At 52.3% G+C, this 26,488-nt stretch overlaps 1 protein-coding gene across 2 annotated transcripts in view; it reads right to left on the bottom strand.

Annotated features, from left to right (window-relative positions):
• The window catches only part of FSTL4 (follistatin like 4), a 443,838-nt gene that overhangs the window by 121,691 nt on the left and 295,659 nt on the right, over positions 1–26,488 (bottom strand). For both annotated transcript variants that reach the window (XM_027546506.1, XM_027546505.1), the window contains exons 5-6: positions 19,366–19,559; positions 16,036–16,159 (exon numbers count right to left, since the gene is read on the bottom strand). In XM_027546506.1, the coding sequence (XP_027402307.1) occupies positions 16,036–16,159; positions 19,366–19,559 (318 nt within the window). The remainder of the gene's footprint in view (positions 1–16,035; positions 16,160–19,365; positions 19,560–26,488) is intronic.

Here is a 26,488-nt window from a genome sequence, read left to right as displayed (position 1 = left end):
CAGTCCATGGGGTCTCTAAGAGTCAGACAACTGAGCGACTTTCCTTTCAGTTTTCACTTTCATGCATTGGAGAAGGAAATGGCAACCCACTCCAGTGTTCTTGCCTGGAGAATCCCAGGGACAGGGGAGCCTGGTGGGTTTCTGTTTATGGGGTCGCACAGAGTCGGACACGACTGAAGCGACTTAGCAGCAACAGCAGCACAGAAGCCAAGAGGACCATTTTTCATGGCAAAGGGCATCACTCGAAACTGTCTTGCACTAATGTGTCCTGACTCACGTGTGAGATCGCAAAGCATTTTGCAAGCATATACTAATTGATTTGTTCAACATCCCTGCCAGAGAGAGGAGGAATCAGTACCCTGATTAAAGAAAGAAGACTCAGCTCATGATTGAATCAGGCACAAGGATGGAGTGTGGGGAGTCCCGGGGTGCCAGGCATGGAGAGGAAACTCCCACCTGTCCTCAAGCCGAAGCTTAAACGTGGTCACAGATGGGCTCATCACAGAAGTACTGAGGAGGGGTGGGCGCTGCAGTTGCAGTGTCTTCTGGGTTCCCAGCTGGGGGACCATGGGCAAGTTCCTTAATCTTGCAGAGCCTTGCTTTCCTCAACTCTAAAATGGGCAGAAATGGCATCCTTTTCATCAGGATCGCTGTCACTAGGTAAGATAATACGAAACTGGTTACCACCCAACAAATGTGACCACTGGTAACAAATGCCACAGCCTCTGCTGCCCACCTCCCCTGTGTGCCTACTGTGTGCCTGACTGGCCCAGCTCCCTGTCACTCACAGCCACAGAAGCCCCAGGCTGGACACAGGAGCCTCAGGAAGAGCTTGGGTCTTGGCCAACTGGGAGGAGGGCCCTGTAGCCCCACCGTGGTCCTTCACAGACCTCTGGTCGGGCAGACTATAGAAGAAGGGGACTTCTGTTGGAGCGGCCTGTGTGGGCCAGGACGCTGCGGGGTGGGAGTGTGTGGGCTTGGGCGAGCCACGTCCACTTCTCTGGATACACCCCACTCCTCTAATCCCTGGTACCCGCGAGGCCAACACCTGACAAATGTGAGGTACCACAGGGACCCTGCTAAAACACTCTGGGCATCACAGCATCTGGAATTCCTTGAGTGGCAGTGCAGCCGAGCTTGGACTCTGAGGCCAGACTCCGGGGTTCAAGTCCTGACCCTCAATCCCAGCTCTGAGATACAGCAAGTTGCTCCAGCGCTTGATGCTTCTGGGCTTTTTCTACAGAAAGGGGCTAACAATGGTTCCTCCCTCGCAGCGTGCTGCCAGGATTAGTGGATTCCCTTAGAGCTGTACCATGGCACATGCTAGGTGCTCAATAAGCACTGGCTCTTAATCCTGTTATTATTTTCTGAGACTGATTATACGGCTTCAGAAACAAGCTCTGTGACACACGCCGGGCCCTGCAGCTGCTCTGTGCCAGCACCCTGGGGTGTCTGCACCAAGTGTTGGGTTGTGGATCAGCCCCCACAGCAGACACCCCATCATGGGAGGGCTTCCTCACATGGGCCCAAACCACTCCCTCAGCCAGCAACTTGAGGACAGGGTGACACAGCCAGGCCTGCTGCAGTCACCGCTGTGTCCCCAGGGCCCAGCCAGCCACCTGCTAAGCATGAGTGGAAACCGGCGAACAAATATTCACCTGTTGTTCCACTTGGAGGTGTTTCCCTAAACTTGTGTTTACCTAACAGGATTAAGAGCCAATGCTTATTGAGCACCTAGCACGCGCCATGGTACAGTTCCTAACCTGATGGCTTTGTGACTTCAAAGACCACAGCTGTCACATGTAAAGCTTCCTCCAGTAAACCGAGCCACACTGCTTAACCATCTGACACTTGCCAGGTGTGTCTCAGTTCACTCTGGAAGCTTACTGTCCTCTGCAAGGACCACAGGGACAGCTGCTGGTCAGGCCACACATCCTGGAAGCACCAGAGTATTCCCGTTCAAGGATTAGAAATGGGAACTGGGGTCGGGAAGCCATCCCTGTACACTCAGGGAGATGCCATGGCTGTGCTGTTGTAAGGACCACATGCTGTCCTGTGATGAAGCTCATCTCCCGCTCCATGGACATATTGGCAGAGCCTGCAGGGCCTCAGCCTTCTGAGTGGCTCTTCTTTAAAGGAGCAGGCTTAGTGCAGACAGTCTAGTCCAACACAAGCCTTTTGAAGTCGAGCTGCCCAGAGTCTGGGCCTGTGAAAATTCTGTCCACCCAGCTGCCCAGCCGGGACTGCCCACAGAGGAGCTGTGGCCAGCAGTCTGGTGGCCATGGATCATGGGCTTGGGCTGAGTGTGCCCTTCTCTCTAAGCAAGATCAATGACCTCTCCTGACCTCAAAGGGAGAGGCTCACACAAGTGTGGAGGCTCAGGTGGGGCCCACATGAACAGATAACCCCAATCCCTCCTCCTGTGTCCAATTAACCCCAGGTTTGCCCGCCTCTCCAATACCACAGCTGCCCGGAGACACTAATCAACAGCCCATCTAACTGCTTAGAGCTTTCCCTCCTTCGTCTCCACCTTCCCTTCACAAGAGCTGCTTTCAGACTCTAACCAGGTAGTGGTGGGAGGCAGGGAGGTGGCTGGAATCTGGGCATGAATTGTTCCAAAGTGAACAATCAGCCTCTGAGTGATGGAGGCCTGACTCTCGGGGACCAGGAGCCCTGCTCAGCCCATGCTTTCATTGTTAATTTAGAGAATTCAAGGAAAACATTCCAAGTGGAAGCGCATTGGCAAGCCTCTTCAATTAGAGGCAGCTACTGACTGCCTCTCCATACGGCGGAAGCTGCTGCTCCCTTAGAAGCTCCACCGGCAGCCCTTAGAAAGTCTCCCACCACCTACCCTCCTGTCTGAGACAGGGTGTGTGGGTCCCTGGCTGGAAGCAAGGGAAGCGGGGGCAAGGTGCTCTGTGATGGTGGGGCTGGGGAGGGTGGCCCTAGGGAAAACTCACATGACTGTGTGGGGCACAGCCTGAGAATCCACGGACACGTGTCTCAGGTGAGACAGGCCAGGTTGCCTCTGAGGCTCCCTGCAGCTGTGGCCCCTGCTGCTCACTGTCTAGACCACCCCCACCCTGCTGGCTTCACACCCACACCCCTCCACCCTCTCGCCTGTGAACCTTCCACATGTCCCATTTCTTCCGAAGCCTGAAGCCCTGAGTTCCATCAGAAAGTGTTTCATCGACTGCCCACCAGTCCACAGGATGGTAATTCTGTACATGACCCAACCCTCGGGTCACCAGGGTCACCAGTGGGGGCAGGGCTGCAATCCTGAAGGTTTGGTCAGGACAAAGCAGGACCCCCAGTTCTGCCCTCAGCTCACACCTACCCCAGGACCACCGTCTTCACAGAAAGAGAGACAGCCTGAGTGCACTGAGTCCACTTGTCCACTCAGCACGCCCAGGTGTCAGGGCTGGCTGGGCCGTGGGGAGCCTCAAGAGCTCTGTCAATGCTTTTATTTGACCTCTAGTCCTTTTTGGCCCAACTCCCAACCCACTGTTGATCTGTCTGAGCCAGCCATGGGTGGCTCCCACTGACCCTTAGACCCCTCACTGTGCCCAGTGCGCTGGGTGCTGGTGGCCCCACACATGGGCCAGTGCAGCTGCTGCCTGGACAGCACTCAGCCTGCCACGCTCTCTTCAGCTGTCACCCCACACCCAGGCATCAGCAGGGGAACCCCAGGGGGTGGGGGTGGTCCTGAATGGCAGTGCTGTTCCCAGCCATCCTGCTGATAACAGCAGCAGCTTTCTAAGCACTGCTGCAGAGAGATGGGATTTGAGGCCTGGGATCAATAGGGCTACCAATAGAGATAGCAAGGGAACATTTCATGCACAGATGGGCTCAATAAAGGACAGAAATAGTATGGACCTAACAGAAGCAGAAGATATTAAGAAGAGGTGGCAAGAATACACAGAAGAACTATACAAAAAAGATCTTCATGACCAAGATAATCATGATGGTGTGATCACTCACCTAGAGCCAGACATCCTGGAATGCGAAGTCAAGCGGGCACTAGGAAGCATCACTACAAACAAAGCTAGTGGAGGTGATGGAATTCCAGTTGAGCTATTTCAAATCCTAAAAGATGACGCTGTGAAAGTCCTGCACTCAATATGTCAGCAAATTTGGAAAACTCAGCAGTGGTCACAGGACTGGAAAAGGTCAGTTTTCATTCCAATCCCAAAGAAAGGCAATGCCAAAGAATGCTCAAACTACCACACAATTGCACTCATCTCACAGGCTACTAAAGTAATGCTCAAAATTCTCCAAGCCAGGCTTCAGCAATACATGAACCGTGAACTTCCAGATGTCCAAGCTGGTTTTAGAAAAGGGAGAGGAATCAGAGATCAAATTGCCAACATCCTCTGGATCATTGAAAAAGCAAGAGAGTTCCAGAAAAACGTCTATTTCTGCTTTATTGACTATGCCAAAGCCTTTGACTGTGTGGATCACAATAAACTGTGGAAAATTCTTCAAGAGATGGGAATACCAGACCAGCTGACCGGCCTCTTGAGAAACCTATATGCAGGTCAGGAAGCAACAGTTAGAACTGGACATGGAACAACACACTTGTTCCAAATAGGAAAAGGAGTACGTCAACGCTGTATATTGTCACCCTGCTTATTTAACTTCTATGCAGAGTACATCATGAGAAACACTGGGCTGGAGGAAGCACAAGCTGGAATCAAGATTGCTGGGAGAAATATCAATAACCTCAGATATGCAGATGACACCACCCTTATGGCAGAAAGTGAAGAAGAACTAAAGAGCCTCTTGATGAAAGTGAAAGAGGAGTGAAAAAGTTGGCTTAAAGCTCAACATTCAGAAAACTTAAGATCATGGCACCTGGTCCCATCACTTCATGGCAAATAGATGGGGAAACAGTGGAAACAGTGGCTGACTTTATTTTTCTGGGTTCCAAAATCACCGCAGATGGTGACTGCAGCCATAAAATTAAAAGACGCTTACTCCTTGGAAGGAAAGTTATGACCAACCTAGACAGCATATTAAAAAGCAGAGACATTACTTTGTCCACAAAGGTCCGTCTAGTCAAGGCTATGGTTTTTCCAGTGGTCATGTATGGATGTGAGAGTTGGACTGTGAAGAAAGCTGAGTGCCAAAGAATTGATGCTTTTGAACTGTGGTGTTGGAAAAGACTCTTGAGAGTCCCTTAGACTGCAAGGAAATCCAACCAGTCCATCCCAAAGGAGATCAGTCCTGGGTGTTCATTGGAAGGACTGATGTTGAAGCTGAAACTCCAATACTTTGGCCACCTCATGCGAAGAGCTGACTCATTTGAAAAGACCCTGATGCTGGGAAAGATTGAGGGCAGGAGGAGAAGGGAACAACAGAGGATGAGATGGTTGGATGGCATCACCGACACAATGGACATGAGTTTGGGTAAACTCCAGGTGTTGGTGATGGACAGGGAGTCCTGGTGTGCTCCGGTTCATGGGGTCGCAGAGTCGGACATGACTGAGTGACTGAACTGAACTGAACCAATAGGGCTGGACATGCCCAAGAAGAGGAGGCGCTCGATGTGCTTTCACTTGTGGGAGCTGAGAAGGGAATCACTGCTTAATGGGTTTGGGTCTGGAAGGAAAGCATCTCTCCACAGGGTCCTGGGAGCACGGGGATACCTGTTCTGAGTGACAGGCCTGCTCCCTAGGGGGCCCCAGCCTCCCCTGTGGGGCTGAAGCCCACTGGCCCTAAGGGGCTCTTTCTGTGGTGCTGTGGGAAGGGGACCTGGTAAAGTGTCTGAAAGCACCTGCGGCCCACAGACTTTGGGATCCGGAAAGAGCCCACGTTGCCCTGCTCTGCACCAGCATGTGGTGAAAGGCCCTCAGAGAGGATGCGGCCTCAGGGATCCCTCCCTCTGCCCCATCCCAGAGTCACAGATCGTGGGGAACTTTCTGGACGTTGAACTCTGGGGGAAAAACTGAAGACTCTAAAAGGTCTTGTCTAGGGTAGGGCATGTAGCCGGTGACTCAGTGTTCAGGCGTGACCCATGCACACCTGCCTCTGTGTTGGGGTCTGTGTTAGCAGCTGTGGGCCCCCAGGAGGCCCCCAGCTTCCTGGCCTCAGTTTTCCTTATTCTCAGAACATGGGGCTGGGAGGAAGCCCTGCCAGGGGCGGGCGCAGCATCTGGCACACGGCTCTGAAGCCCTGTCAGTGCCTCACCAGTGGGGCTGCATCTGGAGAGGCTTGAGAGTGTTCAGGAAGATGAGTGGACCAGAGAAGGCACTCAGGGGGCCATCCGCCCACCTCACCGCCCCTCCTACTACCTGTGGAGGGCCGAGTCCTTTGGGCCCCATTTCCACTCCCACTTGGATTCGATTTGCAATCCTGACAAGTGTACAAACAGTTATTGTGCCTGAAACACCTGAAGACAAACGCCGGTGCCATCTGGAGCAGAACGGCTCACCAGGGCTCAGCTTGCAGCTGCCTGGGAGGGGGTGTCTCGCACAGCCTCCCTCCACCTCCCCTGGGCAGACCACACTGTGGAGGGTCCCAGAGTGGGACCATAGTGGGGGACTGGGAATCCTGGCTGAAGCCTGAAATGGAAAGCCACTGCCAAGCAGCCCCATACGTGGAGAGCAACAGAAGGCCAACTGATCAGCAGTCCTCAGCTCCCCGCCCCCCGAGTGTCCACAGGCAGGAGGAGCGTCGGGAGATACTAGAAGGTCTGCACAGAGGAGACTGGTCTGCCTGGAGCTCTGCTGAGACTGCTCGCAGTCCAACAAACTGCTTATGCGTGTTGCTTGTGCCAGTCCCTGCCTGGATCCCTGGGTCCAAAAACAACAGCAGAGTCCAGAAGTAGAGGCAAAGGTCTGAGGCCCCCAGAACCCCATCAGATTCTGTGTGAGCTGAAACAGGAACTCGACGCTTGGAGCTCGTGGCCGGGAGCAGCTCGCCTCCCACCAGAATGGGAATATATTCTCCGTCAGTGGGGATGCCTCCCAAGTCCCCACTTTGCTGCAAAGGGCATTTTAATTTCACCCCACTCCTTGGCCTGGGGCCTCCTTACAGCGCCTGGAGCCTCCAGGAGGCATCTGGTAAGGACTTGTCAGATGCTGTAGATATAAGGGGATCTAAAGACAGATTTGCATGCTTCCCTGGTGGCTCAGTCAGTGAAGAACCTGCTGCAGTGCAGGAGACCCACGTTCAATCCCTGGGTCGGGAAGATCCCCTGGAGAAGGAAACGGCAAACTACTCCAGTATCCTTGCATGGAAAATTCCATGGACAGAGACTGATGGGCTTCAGTCCATAGAGTCACAAAGACTCGGACACGACTGAGCAACTACTACTATTACTACTACTGGTGGCTCAGATGGTGAAGAACCCGCCTGCAGTGCAGGAGACCTGGGTTTGATCTCTGGGTCCGTAAGATCCTCTGGAGAAGGGAATGGCTACCCACTCTGGTATTCTGGCCTGGAGAATCCATGGACAGAGAAGCCTGGCAGGCTACAGTCCATGGAGTCAAAAGGAGTCTGACATGACTGAGCGACTAACACACACACACACACACACACACACACACACACACACACACAGGGTAGATTTGCACTCTCCCACAGAAGGCCAGCTTTGAGGGAAATACCGGTCCCACCAGGAAAGGGGTGAATAAAGTAGAGCAGGGGTGAGGGCTGTCTTGGCAGAGGGCACCTCTCTGCCAACCCAGTGATACAGATAACACAACACACCTGAAGAACAATAGTGGGCAGCTGACCCCGCTCAGTGCCACATGGGCAGTAGGGTTAACTCCACCACCAGGAACCCCCCTGACTTGCATTCTCCCTGAGAACCACTACAACCGTCTTGAACCATCTCTCTTCACTACTGTTTAGAAAACTCCATCATGGTCTTTCATCCTTCCCACAAGTGTTTATTAAGCACCTGCCATATACCAGTTTCTGCCTCATGGAAAGCTCTGGGTTTATCTCTCTCTCCTGCCCCTTTGTCCTCCAGCTAGAACAAGATGCCTCAGACAATAACCACCTTGCCTGCTCTCAGAGGCAGCCCCTACTTTGCCGTCTTTGTCCCCTGGCTTTGTTATTGCCTCGCCTGTTCTGCTGCTACCTGCGTCCAGGCGCTCTTGGTCATGTGGCCTCTGCCCATGCTTTAGTCACTCACCATCGTCCCCAGCCCTCAGGCTGGAGAGTGGCTGGAGAGTAACATTCATGATAAAATGAGGACCGGTGAGCCAGCAGGTATGGCTGATGCAGAGGACACCTGGATGGGTCACGGCCGGTGGTCTAGGGTCTCCAACTAGCCCCTAGTGTGCCACCGGAGTGCCTGCTTCAGGCAGCAGCAGCAGCTTGGGCATCCCCCGCCCTTCCCTTCTCTCTCTGCCTGTCCAGGTCCCGTCTGTGCCCGGGGCCTGGCTCTCTAGCCACCACCTTGCCAGGGACCATCCTGGTGCTGGGATGTGAGTGCTCCCCCCACTCCTGCCTCAAGAGTGGCCCCCATGCTGCCCACCCAGGCGGTCGCTGTGCCCATGTGAGCAGAGCCCTAGCACCTCCACTCCCCAGCATCTCATTCCTGTGCAGACCGTAAGCTGGGCAAGCAGAGTGGTGGTGGAGGTGGGGGTCTTATGGGACACTGTCACAGAGCCTGAATTAAGGTGGCTGGAGAGGAAGGGAAGACCATGAGGCAGAGGATAGGGATTTATGCTCCAAGTACTTCCTGGGCATGTACAGCCCTGGGAGAGCTCTCAGACACATACCTGGTGGGTCTTGCCATGCCTCAGAGCACTGGGGGTCTCAGGAGCCACAGAGGCCACCCCCAGGCCACACCCACACCAAGACGCAGGTGCTGCTGGTTGGATGAGGAGGCAGCGAGCTGGGGTGGGGGGCACCTTGCCTTACTTTCTGGGATCTTGCCTGGAGTCTGGGAGGCAGTCTCAGCATCTGAGGGGTCCCTTGCAAAGCTGGGCTCTGGGCAGCTCAGCCATTCACATCCCAAACCTTCCTAGCATCCCAATCCCAGGGAGCAAGTTTGGAAATCAGTAACGTGAACTTCAGTGCTTAATTGCACATTTAGGGCCTTTGGAGCCCTCACAAAAGCTTTGCAAAAACACAAGATTTACAAGGACAGTAAGGTGCTATCCTGGTAAAGAGCTGACATTTAAATGGTTCTCATTTTATATTTTTGTAATGAAATGCTTTGTTTCATCTGCAGCCATTTCTATGTATTTACTAACATTCAGAGAGCTGTCTGTTCTGTACAAAACGTAAGCCTCTCTATGGTTTGTACATCAGGCTGGCTGGGTGATATGTGAGCATAAGACCCAGAGCCTGGCTGCAGTCCTGCTGGGAGTCCTTACCCTGGAACAGGGACAAACAAGGTATCCAGCCACCCTAACCCTGCTTCTCTCTCCAAGAGGACTTTTTTTCATTTTGTTTTTTTTTTTAAATCACCAAAGCATCGCATTTTAATGAGTTTTCTTTGCAATTTGTATATAATAGATTTTCAATAACAACCTGTAATTAGTTCATTTTCTACTGTTCAATTGCTCTGCACTAAGGCCATTGACAGCTTCCAGCTGGGATCTTTAAAAATGGAAAGTGCTTGAAATCTCAGCTCCTGACAATGTTAGCAAGTGCTAGGCTCTACAATTTAGCTGTTAGCAGCAAATCACTGGAGATGGGAAAGAGGTGGTCTCGATTTGAAACTTCCAAGACCCTCTGCTTGCCAAGTGTATTTATTTCTTCATATACTTCATCCCTTTCACTGAGCAAAGATTTACCAAGGGCTTTCTGGACGTCAGACCCCACGCTAAGCGTGAGCCCATGGTGAGCAAAACAGCCTCCAGCCTCATGGAGCTTATGGACTATTATGGGCCAGATGACGATGACAGAGCACACAGTGACAAGGAGTGGGAACACACAGAAATCTTTATCATCACCATCATCACCTCCATCACTGACCTACTTGGCTGATGACTACTTAGCATTTACCATATACAGGGTATCATTCTAAACACTTTACACAAATTATCTCAGTGTCGGGTAACCTACGTGGGATTTGATGCTTTTGAACTGTGGTGCTGGAGAAGACTCTTGACAGTCCCTTGGACTGCAAGGAGATCCAACCAGTCCATCCTAAAGGAAATCAGTCCTGAATATTCATTGGAAGGACTCATGCTGAAGCTCCAATATTTTGGCCGCCCGATGTGAAGAGCCAACTCATTGGAAAAGACTCTGATGCTGGGACAGATTGAGGGCAGGAGGAGAAGGGGGCAACAGAGGATGAGATGGTTGGATAGCATCACTCAGTGGACATGAATTTGAGAAACTCTAGGAGATAGTGGAGGACAGAGGAGCCTGGCATGCTACAGTGCCTGGGGTTGCAAAGAGTTGGACATGGCTTAGTGACTGAACAACAACCTTATGTGGTGGTTATTATACCCATTTTACAGTTAAGGAACTTGAAGCTCAGCTTAACCTCTGGTGAAGACCTGTCCAAGGAAAAATGGGTGGCAGAGGATGAGATGGTTAGATATCATCCCCAACTCAGTGGACATGAATCTGAGCAAACTCTGGGAGATAGTGGAGGACAGAGAAGCCTGGCATGCTGCAGTCCATGTGGTCGCAAAGAGTCACAACTTACTGACTGAACAACAACAATCGTTTTTATATGACTTGAGTGGTAAGAGCCCATTACTAACTAAAGCACTATTAATAAGCAAAAAAGCACCCAGATGGCTGGCCCATTGGCTTTGGCTTCAGGGGCACATAGCAAACTCACACAGAAGCCTTCTTGGAGGCCCTCTCCCTGCTGGAGGCAAGGAGAAAGCCCTTGGCAGGGAGTGCTGAGACTGACAGCACTTTCTGATACCAGTTTCCAGTGGCAGCTCCAGTTTAGCTCTTTTATGCCCTTGAGCAAATGAGGGACCAAGGTCAGGAAATCAGTGTTTTTGCCACTTGATTTGCAAGTCCTGCATGAGGCAACCAGTTCCTCCCTTTGGGATTAGGGGAGTCACCCCACCAATGGTCGTAGCCTCTGCCAACACTGACACAGGTAACTGCACACAGGTAACTCTTGCTCTCCAAACTCAAGAGCCAAATAGATTCAGATAAAACTTTTGATGGACTCTGTGCCATCTGTAAGGAGATCAAACCAGTCCATCCTAAAGGAAACCAGTCTTGAATATTCATTGGAAGGACTGATGCTGAAGCTGAAACTCCAATATTTTGGCTAGTGAAGAACTGACTCATTGGAAAAGACCCTGATGCTGGGAAAGATTGAAGGCAGGAGGAGATGGGGACAACAGAGGATGAGATGGTTGGATGACATCACTGACTTGATGGACATGAATTTGAGCAAGCTCTGGGAGTTGGTGATGGACAGGGAAGTCTGGCATGCTGTAGTCCATGGGGTGGCAAAAAGTTGGACATGACTGAGTGACTGAACTAACTGAACTGATGCCATCTGAAATTTTGCTATTCAATATCCCAAACGGAGGAAAGGAATGGAGGAGTATAAAGTGGGATTTTACTGGCTAACTTCCTGTCTGAACTCACCCTACATGGATAAGGGGCTGGATAGATTTGGGGGAGGGAGAGTTGCTGTTGTTTTACTATCATGGGGTGGTGGTGAGGGCTATGATAATGGGTCTGGCAAGGCATCTGCCCTGTGCGGGCATTATTTGTTCCAGAGGATAACCACATGCTAGATGAACCCACAGTACCCTTTCATAATACAGCAACAATGGCAGAAAAAACAGCTGTGAATTTGCCCAGTGACTACCTCCTCTGGTTTACAGAGTTGCCCTGGATACAGAAGTACCACAATAATCAGATTAAATCACTGTTTTCCTTTCTGCTGGCCTGGAGCTAAGGGAGGGCATCTGCCTCCCACACAGTTGGTCCCCCTGACTCAGGTCCTCCTCCTGTACACTGTGCATCCGTGACCCTCGGACGGTAATGCAGGAAGACCTTGATCCTATGGTGAGCCTGTCCTTTACATGTAGCACATTGCTCTCATAGGATTAATTAAAAGGACAAGTATCTTTCTAAAAAAGCAGAAGGAACTTGTAATGAATTTAAAGTGAGAGAAAAATCCTCATTTAAGCAATATGTTTTTTCCCACAATCCCAACCCAAGCATTCAGAAAAGTGCAAAAACATGCATTATTGAAAAGATTTTTAAGCAAGCAACTTTTTAATTCATTGAGATGAACAGACAGGCGGGCACGCATCTCGCTCACCAGTAACCCTGGCGCCTGGGTCTCTGTCTCACATCAGGGGTGGGAGGTTCTGCGGCTTGTTGGGGGTCGGGGGCGGGGCAGGAGGAGGAGTGAGGAAGAAGGCTTGGGGGACATGCTGAGAGGGCACTGGACCGTTAGTTCCAAGATCAGTCTATGATTTGGAAAACCAAAAGTAACCTGAGGAGAATGCTTAGGTGACAAATAGAGGCAGAGAGGGAGGCCAGCCTCACATTTCACTGCCATCATTGTACAAAGATGAGTGATTGGCAGCTTTTGTGACTTCCATGGTTAAGGGACCTGTCCTCTGCCCTCCTCAGGAGGTGGGGGTCACCTGTTCTGCAGAGCCAGGAGGAAGGTGCAGCACCCCCACGAGCCACTCAACTGAGCAAGGCAGCTACCGGCCCTGGGGTTGCTGGCATTGCCCTCAGCCAGCTGCAGACAGTGGCAAACACCAGCACAGCCTGGGCTATGTCAGCTGCATGAGAAAATATGACTTAGGAGACTGCACACTGTCCCCCTCCCCCCCGAAAAAAAAAAAAAAAAACCCTTGTAAATATTAATACAACTCACTTCACCAGGGAAAAGCCCCCCAAATCCCATCCTTTAATAAAGTGGCTGAATCTGTGCTAGTCACCCTACATAGCCTGCCCTGCCTGGAACCCAAGGATCCTGGCAAAACAGAGACTAGAAAATGCAATTTTAAAGTCTCAACCTTTGCCAGCCAGTCAGCTTCAGTTTTGAAAATCAAATCCAAAATGTTGTTGCTGAAATGTCTGAGATATTCCTTTTTGCGTTTTAGAGAGATGCCTTTAATGCCCATTGATTTCTGGGTAATCAGTTGTACCTGTGTGTCTCATTTCAATTTCCTATTTAATATCCACTGGACCATAAATCCATTCCCAGAGCGAGGGGAGTTTAGAGTTCCTGTGACTTTGAAAGACCACTGATCCCGGGTGACTCTGCGTCTCCGAGTGCTCCGAGTGACTGTGCTGGGCCTTGAAAGCAGGGTTAACTCATTTTGTGGCTTCCTTAATGGCTGTGAGTTTACGTTTTATTGCATGTCTATTGTTTGGGTTGGGCTGTGATGAATGGTTTGGCTGCCCAGTTCAAAACAAGTCCAAGGCGACAGCAGAATCTAATTTGTTTTAAAAATGATGATTATAAGGCTTTTCAAATAATAATCCAGGAACAAGGAAACAGACAGCACATTGCTCTACATGGGACATACGACCAGAAGTGAAGTGAGGACGTTCCTCCTTTTCCACGGGCAGCTCCTGCTCTTAACAACCTTCACTAGGGAGGCCAGGGCGGCCTCTTTCATCAGGGGCAACAGGGATGCTGCCACTTCCTTGAAAGGAGAGCCAATAGCCCCTGCTTGGTTCCAGACCAGTTCCCAGGAAGGAAGTGGGCTCAAAGATCAGAGGCTTCTGTGACAACTGGTACCAGGATGGTACCCAAGCAGTGTCATTTTCTGCCTAGTGATGCCATTGTGGGACACTGGTGTGTGGCTCTGGTATATCCCCAAATCCCTGAAGTCCAGCCTTGGCCCCCAGCTTTGAAAATGCAGTGATCTTTTTCTTTACAGCTCCTTCTATAGATGGGGGGAGGGGGGTGTTGAGTGCATAAAGCATGCTGGGAATGTCTCAGAACTGACCCTGGAAAGCATGCTGCTGTTCCTCTGATGAGGAAGGAAGCTCCACCTGCTCACCCTGTCATTGGCCTGACATCTACTCCTTTCTTGTTCACTTCCCGTGGGATTAGCATCATCAAGGGGGCTCTGTTTGAAGAAGGCGGATGGAGAGGAGATTCCGGGAGGTGGTGAGGGCAGGTCGGGAGGGAGGGTCTTGTCCAGCGTGTGCAGGTCAGTGCCTCACAATGGGCTCTCCAGAGGGAAAAAGAGCCCCCTCACCCTTGTGTAGCATTTGTGCTGTGTATGTAGACTTCTGTGTTGTAAACAGTCCTACTAGGGCTGATTTACATCTCCCATCTATGTAACTGTTTGCCTTTGCAAAAGTCCTGAAAATATAACAATCATTGCACGAGCTAGGTCTCCAGAGTTGCCGATACTGCCACACATTTTAAAATTTAGAGATTCATTTCATGGAATAAGCTCCTCGATCCACAAAGCAAACACCTCCCAGGCAGATTGAATCTACCAGCCATTCACACCTTATTATGAACCACCACTTGTAGAGTTTAAACTGTGGGCATGAAGGAGGAGGCTGGGGAGCAACACAGTCATCATGTATCAAGCAGAGCCTGGGAACTGGGGCTTGGACTTTGGTCCTTGGTAAGAGGGATGCCGTGGACTGGAAAGGCGCAGCCTGCAACAAGCTCATGGACACTTCCCACAGGGAAGAATCACGCTCATTTCTCTCCTTTCAGGTCACATGCATACCTTTTCTACCTGCCACAAGAGCCCTTCTTGTCAACAAGTCATGAGGATGCCCCCTCAGGCCTGGTGAACGAAGTAACAACAGTACACAGAGATGCCGATATGAAGCAGGAACACCTTCCTGGAAAACATACTTCCAGGTAGAGAATGGGACCCAGGATGCCAGGACTTGTGGCTCAGAGTACTCAGGGACCCTGGGGGTCTCACCCCTGCTTCCTCAATTGCAGGGCCCACCGGAGCTGCAAGCTTGCAGGTCATGTTCAAGGTGCTTCATACAGGGTACACACGTTACCTGCTTTAAACAGAGCCTGCTCCACATGTTGTCTGACACAAAGGAGCTTCACGTCTTTGGGGCCAAGAATGTCCCCCTTGTCTCAAGTTAGGGTCCCACACTGCCTTCCATCTCCTAGTGAACTTGTCTGGACGTGTCTGGAGCTTCTTGCATCTCACATCTCCTGGAAGCCCTGTCCCAGCTCTAGCTATGGTTGACATGAGGTCATCTCTTGGAAGAGCACCTCAGGGAGAAGACCTGGGTCCCTCAGATACTGTGCCTGCTCACCATATGCACCAGTGGCCCCACAGAGGGTCCATTCTGAGCACATCCTCCGTTTTCAGGCAGAGCAGCCCCATTTCTCTTCTTTCTCAGGGACTCCACCACCTCTCATCAACCTGGACCCTCATTCTTCATTATCCTGCATTGTGACTACTCCTTTGTCTACCTGGCCAAGCCTCCAGAACCCTCCTGCAGGATCTGGCCCCAGGCAGGGTTCTCTGATGGGGCTGGGCCACTTCCTTGGGAGAACCCTAACATCTGCTCTGTCCAAGTGCAGTCACAGAATCCCCTAGCCATGTGAGGCAGTGCCTTCTTAATCATGCTTAAACACAGTCCTGGGTTCCTCAAATGATATCAACAGCGAGAATAACCTTCATCCAAAAGGAACAGAGAAAGTATCCCATCCCCCATCTCTGCCCTCCTCTTAATGCTAATGCTAAGTCACTTCAGTCGTGTCCGACTCTGTGTGACCCCATAGATGGCAGCCCACCAGGCTCCCCCGTCCCTGGGATTCTCCAGGCAAGAACACTGGAGTGGGTTGCCATTTCCTTCTCCAATGCATGAAAGTGAAAAGTCAAAGTGAAGTCGCTCAGTCGTGTCCGACTCTTCGTGACCCCATGGACTGCAGCCTACCAGGCTCCTCCATCCATGGGATTTTCTAGGCAAGAGTACTGGAGTGGGGTGCCATTGCCCTCCCTGTACTCTTTCCTTAAATCTCAGGCTTGTTGCACAACAAATTCAACTACTTTCACTTATAAAAGAAGCCAACCTTGGAAAACAACCAAAGACAGACTCCAGACCCTGACACCGTTTTGGTGAGGAAATGTCTTTTTGCTGACTGTGAGCCCCGACGGGGACCTGACTTACGGAAAGCTGTGTAGAACTCATGAAGGGTCAGGAGGCCGTCTTTGTTGTAGTCATCAAATCGGAGGAGGTCACCCGGCGAGCAACCCAGGAAGTCCTCTTCCAGGTCCTGCTCCTTCAGCATGTGCTGTGGGTGAGAAAGGGAGAAGGCTAGAGTCAGGAGTGAGTTCAGAGCTGTGGGCACTGTCAGGCCAAGTGGGGCTGCAGTCACCGTTTGGGCAGATGTGTCTGTGTGTGTGCCTATGGACTCCAGCAACAGCTCCGTAGGCCATGGGGAGCATCCAAATCTCTTTGGTGTTGTCTTGTCTGACCTTCTCCTTTTAGAGATGAGAAAACTGAGACTCAGAGAGGAAAGGGACTTTTTCAAGGTCACATGGTGATTGGGCTGAGTCAGTATTAGCTTTCAGGTCTGTCTTTTCCCTGCCAGGGCAAACAGACCCCACATAATCTGAAGTGAGAAGGATCCATGTGGTCATCTGGTCTACCCCTTTGTGTTATAGATGGGGAAACAGGGAAGAGACAGGGGCCTGATCAAATAAGCCCAATTAACAGTGGCCATACTCAGTGGCTCCCAACTGTGTAGAGCTGGAAGGTCACTGCTCCATCAGTGTACCCCTCCCCGCCCCCTCCAACCCCCACCAATCTCAGGTCAGCACATCCTAGCCACAGTACTACTCCTGGGGAGAGGAAGCTGCTGTTCTATTGACCTAGGCCTGAGCCCCTGCTCTGCCTGCCTTGTCCTGCCAGGAACACAAAACACTACCCTTGGGATTCTGTTGAGGGGACCATGGGTGGGCCCTTGTGAACTCCTCTCTGGATGTGGTCTGGGCTGCAGGGTGGGGGCCTCCCTAGTAGGACCATTTGCGTGTGGGTCTGAAACTAGAGTCTTGCAAAGGAAATGCTCAGAAGGAAATCTCAGAAGAAAGAAAATGATTTTATTTTGGGGGGAAGAGGGGAACAGAGGCATTTTCTCTTTATTTAACAGTCTCAGCTGGGCCTGGTATATTAAAGGCAATTTAATGTGATAATGTTAAAAAAATGACCCTTCACCCAGCAAATAAGAGTGTTCGATAAAAGGGAGATCAACCATAACGCCCGAAATCAATCTTCCAAAGATGGAAATTTCCCTTTGTCTATTTCTGTGCTGGAAATTGATTAACTTTTCATAGGACCTACAAGTTTTCCCCAACGCCTCTGATTCAGTGTCAAGGAAAGGCCCCCTTTAGCTGGGCCCTGCTTGGCAGGTTTATGAAATGGACTTTAAACACATTAAATTTTAAAGAGGAAATCATAGTCCAATTACCACGCTTGTTAATGGCTGCAGGTGCCTCAGGGCATGTCTCTGCCAGGTTAGAGCCATGCGCCCAGGAATGTTCTGTTTACCTGGCAACTACCTGGATCCACGTGGGCCTGGGGCACCGAGATCCCACAGTTGCCTGATTCCTGCCCTCTGGGCTCCCCATACAGCCTGTACTGTGGGGAATCGAACTGCTAGATGGCTCTTCTCTCAGATAACCATGACCAGCAGGACCTGGGCTCTCCCCGGAGCAGCGTGGGTCATTGGTGGGTCTCTGGTCCTGGCCCATGAGGTCTTAGCCATAGTTGGGGGCTGAAGGTTGATGAAATAGTGACATGAAGGCTGGTGTGTATCTGGGAGGCTTCCCGGAGTGTTGGCCATGGATGGACTTGCCCGTGATGCCAGGTATGAGTGAGCAGAGCAGGGTCTGCAAGTGCCTTAGGATCTGTGGTTCCCCACCCACTCCCTGGAAGCCAGCTCTGAACTGGGTGGACTTGAGAAGGGGGCCCTGCATGGGGAAATGTCTGGATAACTGCTCTACTCAGAGTTTTTGGGCACTTGCTGTTCCCACAGACCTTGAGAGGATCAGGTGGAGCTGGTGCTGGGAGCTGTCCTCCCAGAGAGCCCCGTGGAGTGTGAGGAGAGCTGGTCCATGCACACCTGGCACCCTGGCTGCATCTCAGGTCACCACATCCTAGGCAATGAGTGTGGCCGCAGGCAAACCATTTGATTTCCGCTTCCTCATCTAAAAATACCTGGTAAGTGGGGATAACAGGAGCACCTACCACACAGCAAAAGGCGGCTGAAAGGTTTACAGTAGAGGTGATGGTGACAAAGGGATGCTAACGGCTGTCACCCACTGAGAACGTACCACCTGCTGGGCACCAGGCTGAGAACTGCACACCTCTTTGCTCATCTAAGCCTCCTGACGACCCCGTGACAGTCAGAGACAAGAAAAGGGGTACAGAGCCAGGCAGTTGTCTGCCTAGACCCGCTAGGTCCCCGCAAATGCTGGAGTTGGGTCTGAATTCAGGCCGTTTGACTGTAAAGTCTGTGTTCGTAGCTACTCTATTGAAGAGTGAGGGACATGCCTGTGTGGGGCACATTGCAGGTAAAGGGCCTCCCTTAGTGCCAAGCCCGGGGTGGGGCACTCTGTGGTCTCGGGGGCAGAGCTGCCCCAGGGTTGCTGACCTAGCCTCCCTCCATGTCTTTGCACCTGTTTTGGCTGTGGGACCCCAGGCTCTCAGACCAAAAACAGCAGAGCAGGAGCAGGAATGCAGACCCCTGGGCCCATCCAGCCCGCCTTTCTACCACCAGCACCCAACAGGCCTGTCCTGCAGCTGGTGTGCCTGCCGCCCCGGGTTGATCCTTCCTTGTTTCTTTTTGCTGCAGATGCTTATGGCCCTTGTACCACCTGGTACCTGGGTAAAGGGCCACACGTGCTGTGTTTGGAAGGGAGGCAAACCATAGGCTCCGAGTGTTTTCTCAAAGGAGAGAGCAGTGCTCAGGGGGTGACCACAGGGCTGCCTGTGAGCCACAGGCTGGAGTGTGGGCTGCTGCTACCCAGGTACCACCACTGGTGAGGTCCGAGGGGGAGAGGACGAGGGGACAGCATGTTGCAGCTCCCAAAGCTCTTGGGGAAAACCAAATCTGCTTTCTTTGAACCTTCCTGCTGAGGACAGTAAAGGATTCAGGAAGAAAAGATTTGTTTCCTAATGAAAGCCTCAGAGCTCAGCCTGTGTACAGTGTGTTTCGCCAGCTAGCTCGGAGCTTGTTGGTAAATATTGGCTGAAGGTGGCTGGTGGTAAAGAGACACGGACATCATTTTGTTTGTCAGATATTTCCAAGTGTTCAACACAAGCTCTCTGACTCCTGGGAGATGCTTTCTCTTGCAGGAGAAAGGCCCCCTCAGCGTCCCATTTCAGAGATAGTGACAAACGACTCTTCCCACATGGGTCTGCTGGTTCTCTTTCTACACACCCTGAATGGAAAATTGGATCCCCCCGTAATGTGATTTCACCCAGTGCTGTACCCACCTGGGCCAGCTCAGAGGTGCCAAGGTGGCCGTCTCCATCTGCATCGAAGTCCTTGAACAGAGATTCCACCAGGAGGCGCTTCTGGGAGGCGGGGTCTTGTCTGCTGTCCCCTTCATGGAGTGGCTGCAAGCGGCTCTGCAGTGCCAGAAGGACCTTCTTCAGGCGGGCGTAGTCGGCCATGGTGCACGGGTCACCTGGAAGAGAAGATGGGGTTACTCCAGTCAGACTCTTCCCCGGTCTTGAGAAGACCTCCCTCCACCCCACCACCCATCAGCAGTTACTAGGCACCTGCTAGACGTAGTGCAAGGTGCAGCCTGAGTACATGAGACCTGTCCATCCGACTGGCCACCAGTCCATGCCACAGATATTTACTGAGCACCAGATACAAGCGACACGTGATGTCAACGCTGGAAGGAGCCTGTCGTTCACCCTGCACATGTTGATTGAGCACCTTCTACAGCCAGACACAGACTGATGGTCAGACAGAATGGGAGTCTTCATTTGGGGGATTTCGCAGTGCAGCCCCACAGCAGCTTTAGGAAAGTGAAGTCACTCAGTCGGGCACGACTCTTTGCGACCCCGTGGAGAGTAGCCTGCACCAACTCCTCCGTCCATGGGATTTTCAAGACAAGAGTACTGGAGTGGGTTGCCATTTCCAATTCCACTTTGCAATGGCTCATCTTTGCCTTAATCCTACCTTAAAGGCTTCTTTGGAATCCGTGGCCTCATAGATCAGGGAGTTGCAGTTAACAGGACTAATAAGCCTTGCTTAAGATAATTAGAAACACTCCCAGAGCTGGATTACTTCAAGACGAACATGTATACACAAGCCCACGACCAAGAAACAAAAGGCAGCTTTTACGAAAGCAAGCCCAAAGCACACAGCCCATTGCTCTCAGGTCTTTCATCACGGCTGTGCTTGGTCCATAGCATCAGAACCACACAGTATTTTGGCAAATGAGGCCTGTGATACACTGTGACATGATGTAGTTTAACTTTGCTGGTAATGGGCCATGGAGATGTTCCCTACCCACGGGGCTGTGAGCAGAGCAGGGGAGCACTCCCTGCTGCCCCACTTCCCCTCCTCCTGGGATGAGGATGAAGGATGTACCCCACCTCCTGGCTTTGCCGAATCCTGGAGCACAGGTGTGGGGTCTTCCTCATCCATTCCAGGTTCAAGCCAGAGTGCTGCTAGCAAGGGAGTGTCTGAGCTCTAGGTCTTTTCACCTTAATTTCAAGGCCAGCTTAGGGCAGGCTGTGTCAGCTCAGGGCTGGAGAGCCACGGCTCTGTGGTCTGCCGGGTTTGAGTCCTGGTTCTGCGGCTGCCTGAGTGTGTACCTTGCACAGGGTGTGTCAGTGATTTCATCTGTGAAGTGGGGGAGAGCAGAGCCTCCCACACAGGGCTGTGAGGAGGGTTAATAAGACATGCACATGATAAAAGGCATGGCACTGGCCTAGCACTGAGTAAGGGCTCATAAAACGATAGCTACTCTCCCCTTTGTCATTATTGGAACCAGAGTAGCTGAAGAGCAATAAACAGGGAGCTGCTTGGTGGGGACAGGGCTGCTGCGAAGTCCGTCTGTCTCTCTCCCTTCCTCACTGGACAAGCCTGGATGGTCCGACCACTTTCTCTTGTGCTTGTTTGTGTTTCTAGATCTTCTTTCTTCCAATTTGGGGTCAATTGATTCTTGTCAGAAACAGATGTCTGTTACCATTTCATCCTGCATGTTTATTTAGAAAAAAATCAATTGCTGTGTTCAATATAATCAAATCTACCTGCTCTCTAGGAGTTTCCGTGGTCTGACAAGAATAGCTCTCCCACCCCTCTTTGGCCTGGTAGCATATCCATTCCTGGGAGCTCGAAGGGCCTCCAATTGGTAAACCTGATTCTCAAGTCTGCACAGTGAAAATCACGGCCATGTCCCACAGCCACACACTCCTGCCCAGGGTCTGTCCTCGGCTTCCTGAGCTGGACAAAGGCCAGTCTGGGGAAATAAGAGGAAGAGGTTTGCCCAGATCTTGGTGCCTAGCTCCCCAGAGGATAAAACCAGTCCTGGCAAGTGGCAGAAGCTGGATGCAGTGTATGAGGGCAGAGAGATGCTTCGGTGGAGGTGGCGGTGGAAATGTGTGGGGGATCTGCAGGGGCCTGGAATGGAAGGCCTGTCAGGCTTTCCAGGGGACAGGCGTTTTTGCCCCAACACTGGGAAGCTGGTGTTCACAGCAGATGGATGTGGGATTGATAGAAGGCTCAGTTCAGAAATGCTAGCATACCATTAGGCTCCCCCTGCCTCCCCAAAAGAAAAGAATACACCTGAAGGTTGGAGCAGGCTGGGCCAGGTCGGATGGGCAGAGCTGTCTCATCTTCCCTATCTCAGTGCGGCACAGATCTCTGAGCTGCCTGCTGCTCCAGGCCAGGGGTCCTCACGCAGCTAGACAGCACCTCCCACTCTGGTGGCCAGGAAAACCAGCTACGCAGGTCCTGTCGGGTGGGCTGCAGCAACCTCCCCTGGCTCACCTCTCCCATCACACCCCTACAGTTCACTGTGAGTTCATGGAGGCTTCTCCACCCTGGCAATGCCCAGCCCATGCCTGCTGGTCAAGAAGGTATATACATGCCTAGAAATAAACTCGGCAGAAGAGGTAGGTGCCTCAGTGTCCAGGGTCAGCTCCCTGAATCCCTGGTCTGGCCTTCTGCTAGGCTCATGCCACCCATGCCTTTTCCATCTTTTTACCAGCATCTACTCACAGATTCTGTGCTCTGTGTTGGGCGGTACTTTGAGTATACAATGGAGCTTTCTGTCTTGGGCATCAAGGGTGCCCATGGAAGGAGAGCTAATGAGGCCAAGGTAAAGGAACTCTCGCTATGGATGAGCCCCACAGGATGAGGGATCTGTGGGCACAGGAGGCCGGGGGAAGGGATTTCTGGGTCACAGGGGTCGCAGGTATAGGATCCAGCAGCACAGTGTGTTCAGAGTCCCAAGGAGGCGGGTATGGCTGGGCCGGAGTAGGGCAGGGAGCAGGGCTTGGATGAGGCTAGAGGGAAGCGTGGAGCTGGGGCAGGGTGCCAGGCCCAGCAGATCGCACTTTGCCAAACTTGCTCTGTCCCTTCCTTTACTGAGGCCCTCACTGTGCCTGGCTGCTGCTGGGCATGGAGGTCCTAAGACAAACCCTCTGCTCCTAGAAGGTGATATTGAAATCCTTCTTTATCCCAGGAGCAGTTGTGCTTTACATGAGTCTCAACCTGGAATAAATAAATCATTGCCTCAAGGTTCCCGGCTCCTCTAATACCTGTGTAGCTATATGGGGGCGTGAGCCTCAGAGGAAGGGCACGTGACGGTGGCATTTCTGTGCCCGTGGAGATGTCACTTCAGCTTCCACAATTCAGCCTCTTTCAAGACTTTTGAGGCTTCATTTCCAGCAAGGACTGCCCTCTCACAAGCCCTCCCTTTTGGTCTCTAGGATGCACAGCTTCTGAGAGAAGCACGTGAAAGTGCTAGTTCACCAAGTCCCAGCTTTACTTTTTCATTCACAACCTCCTGATCACACGCTGGGGTCAGATGTAACGGCTCCCTGAGGCGGGGTGTGGGCACCTGTGAGTCCTTGCACAGCTGGCCTTCAGCTAAAGGGTCTCGCTCTGCTGCCAGTTTGAAATCTCTGTCTTATTATAAAAGGAACACACGCATCAAAACAACAACAAAACACTTGGAAAGTGCAGATAAATATAAAGAAAGAAAGTAAATTACCCATGATCTCTTTTCCAGAGGCTGGCCAGGCTGGGGGTGAAGCCTAGCCCTCAGTACAGGCGACCCTGAGCCAGGAACCAAGCTAGCAGAGCCCTGGCTGGCCTCATGTGATGCATGGGTCCTGAGGCCTGGCCTATAGCCTCTGTTTTCAGATCTCCTTCTCCCCTTAATAAATATAGGCAAGAGCTTCGATACCCAAAGGTTGGGTGCTTCTCATTATTATGCAGGTCATTTCCGCACACCCACCTGGCAAGCCAACTGGGGACTTGAGGAGGTTGGGGTGTGGAGGGAGAAACAATCTCATTAGCCCTGGCCACACAAATGTGCTGCATGCGGGCGGTGTTTACTGCTCCCCTCAGTGTTCTTTACCCACATCTCTGCCCGGCCTACTCATCTCTGCATCTTGGCCACAGCTGAAATATCACCTGATCTAAACTAGCCCTTTGGCTTCATAATTCTCTGTGCTCTGCATGTTTGGGGGTGGGCCTGGTCCCAGGGAGGGACCCTGCCCCTTTGGAGGGAAAGTCCCTGGAGGGGAGTACAGCAGAGGCTTGGGGACCACAGCACTCTTCCCCAGTGCCCACGTGGGGGCTGACCACGATGATGGAGAGTGGGCTGACTACAGGAACCTGGATGGGGTGTTGTCAGCGCCGTGCACATCCCACTGTGGGACCAGACTGGGTAGTCGCGCACACAGTGGGAGAGTGTTAGGTGCCTGTGAACGTGGTTGAGTCCTGTGGCTCCAGGGCAGATCCTCTCATCAAGAAGCCAGGGTGACTGGGCCACCCTGTAACAACCTTTCCTCAGGTCTTCAGGCAGACAGGCTTCACCATAGGCTGTGACACCTGACACCAACTCTGCTGGTGAGTCCCTGCAAGGCTGGACGAAGCACTGGACAAGGAGTCAGCAGAGCAAAGGAGATCACAGGCTCTGCCTTTGCGTGGCTGTGAGACCCCAGGAAAGGCAGCCACTCCTGCCTTTCTTGCCCCATTTCCTACCTTAGAATGGGGACAATGAACACCTTATAGGGTCCAGACATAAAAGGAAACATAATAGACCTCGCAGTGTCTGCATGATTGCCAGGCCCGAGGGCCTCTCTGCATGAAATGCCCTACATGAGCCACAGGGTGTGGTGCATTTATCTCTGTCCCCTTTACTGATGCCCAGAGCCTAGCACAGGTGGCCACTAAGTTGGTGAAGACTTCCTCCTGCCTACCCGTCTCCATGAACGTTTCTGCTCTGGGGCCTCTCGGGGAGGGAGGCTCACGTCCTCCAGCCTGGCAGTGATGAGAGTCCCCAACAGGCCCTTTGAAGGACTCAGCCATCCTCCGCTGGCCGGGGTGTCCCCCATGCAGCAACACTGGCCCCGCTTGGCCAGGCCCCGGCACTGGCCTCGGGCTTCCTGCTGGCACGTGTGTGTGGGGGCTCCTTCTGCTCACAGACCGGGCCTGTTTTGGCAGATAAAATATTGATCAGCTTGCTGAGGAGCCCAGAGTGTGATCCTATTTTCATGTCAGAACTTGGTAATGAACTACATTTATCAAGCCCGTTCTCCACGAGAAAGGTCAGCTGCGGATCTGGCTAAGTTGTTATGACACCTCATTAATCTAGTTCCCTCAATAATTGTCCCTCTTTGAAGATTCTAATGTTCTCCCATTCCAGCCACACTGCCTCCACTCTGAGGGAGATTATTACAGCAGGAGCACAGGCACGTCCGCATTTAATTTTTTGAGCAAAGAGAGAGAGGACGCAGGTAGCAGCCTCTGGAATTGAACGTCTATCAAAGGCATGCTTTCTCCTGCAGAACAAAGGGAAGCAAGGGAGACACTGAATATTCCATCAGCCACATGCGCCCCTGCCAGGTTGGCCTCAAAGGAACGGTCTTTGCTGTGGCAGGCAAAGCTTCTGGGCACAGATGTGGGAGGGGCTGGTGGCTCCAGAGTCGGGGAAAGGGATGTGGCACAGCATGGGCAAGGAGGGGGAGAGCCAGCCAAGTAGCAGAGAGCTCAGATTCTAACAGAGAGGGAGACAGGCCATGTGGTCAAGGCCCTGGGTCTGCCCAGGGCCTGGATACTGGGGGTACGTGGAGGCAGGAGAGAGGGCGGACTGGAGAGTCCTGGCATTAGGAATAGAGGTAGTAGGGAGACTGGAGAGAGACCATCTCTGCTTGCCTCCCTCACCCAGCCACCCCCATCTAAAGACGTCCCTGTGCACTGCCCCATTCTTGTCTGTTGTGGTCCTTTCCCCAGCCTTCACTCTGTTATTCATACACTGTTGGCATCAGGCTGCCCCATTACATGGGAGCCCCTTGAAGCCAGGGCCATGCCTTGTTGTAGGTGTGATGCCAGCACCTGGCCCACGCATCTGCATGCAGAAGGTGCTCATTAAATGTCTGCTGACTGGACAAAAGTGTAATCTTGGTGGATAGTTGCTACAGCCCTGTCCTGAGGAGGAGGACAATTCCAGCCACCCCGAGGCATAGTGACTGAGGTCTGGAACTCTGGAGCAGCTGGGGGGCCATGCCATCTATCATATCAGCTCTTGGCTGCAGGGGGCATGACACATGAGTGTGTGAGGAAGCCCCAGTGTGTGGTTTGTGTCATGCTCACTGCCAGGGGCATGGATCCTACCTCACTAGTGGGGGCACCCCAAAACCTGCAGCAGTAGCTCCAAAGAGTCTAGCACAACAAGCCTGGGAGTCATGGTGGCAAGGAGGTGGGGGGCCACAGAGAGGCTGTCACCCTGCTGGACACGGGGTCACATGGGAGTGTCTCCTCCAAGCCCCTCTAGGGAACACACAGCTCTTCAGGACCTGCCACTGGACGGGAGGAGGATGAGAGGGTCTGGCCTCTGGTTCTGCCATTGCTGGTCAGGACAGTCCTGGACAGCCCTGGGAAAAGGCCAGGCAAGGGGCTTCTGCTTGGAACAGTGCACAGGTGGGGAGGCCTGAGGGTGAATTCAGTTGTGGCACAGCTTCAGGAAAGGTTCAGTGCCACACGAGGGTTCTAATCAGTAACTGAACACAAAGCTGACCCTGGGGACCCTCCGAGCTCCAGGAGAACTTTACATGTGGGTAGAACTGGGGGGAGTCGGGGCTAGGGGGATCCTGAGGCCCCTGTGAAGACAATCCCCCATGGCCTCCGGGGTGCTGGCCCTTCCCTTACTGAGGCAGCCTTACACTTCAAGAGTCCCTGGCAAACCCCTAAATTTATGGGAGAGGGGACTTCAGGACAGAGGTTACTAGATATCATGAAGAACTCTTCTGCCATTAGCAGGAGTCATCTCACTTGGGGATGGGTGTGAGCTAAAGAGCAGGGGGATGGGAAGGAAGAACGTGCCCAGTGGGGGCTGGTGGGTCATGCTCTGAGATGCCACCACCT

This window comes from Bos indicus x Bos taurus, chromosome 7 (genome assembly GCF_003369695.1).
Source record: "Bos indicus x Bos taurus breed Angus x Brahman F1 hybrid chromosome 7, Bos_hybrid_MaternalHap_v2.0, whole genome shotgun sequence".
Lineage (NCBI taxonomy): Eukaryota > Metazoa > Chordata > Mammalia > Artiodactyla > Bovidae > Bos > Bos indicus x Bos taurus.
This window is presented reverse-complemented; position numbering and strand designations above follow the sequence as displayed.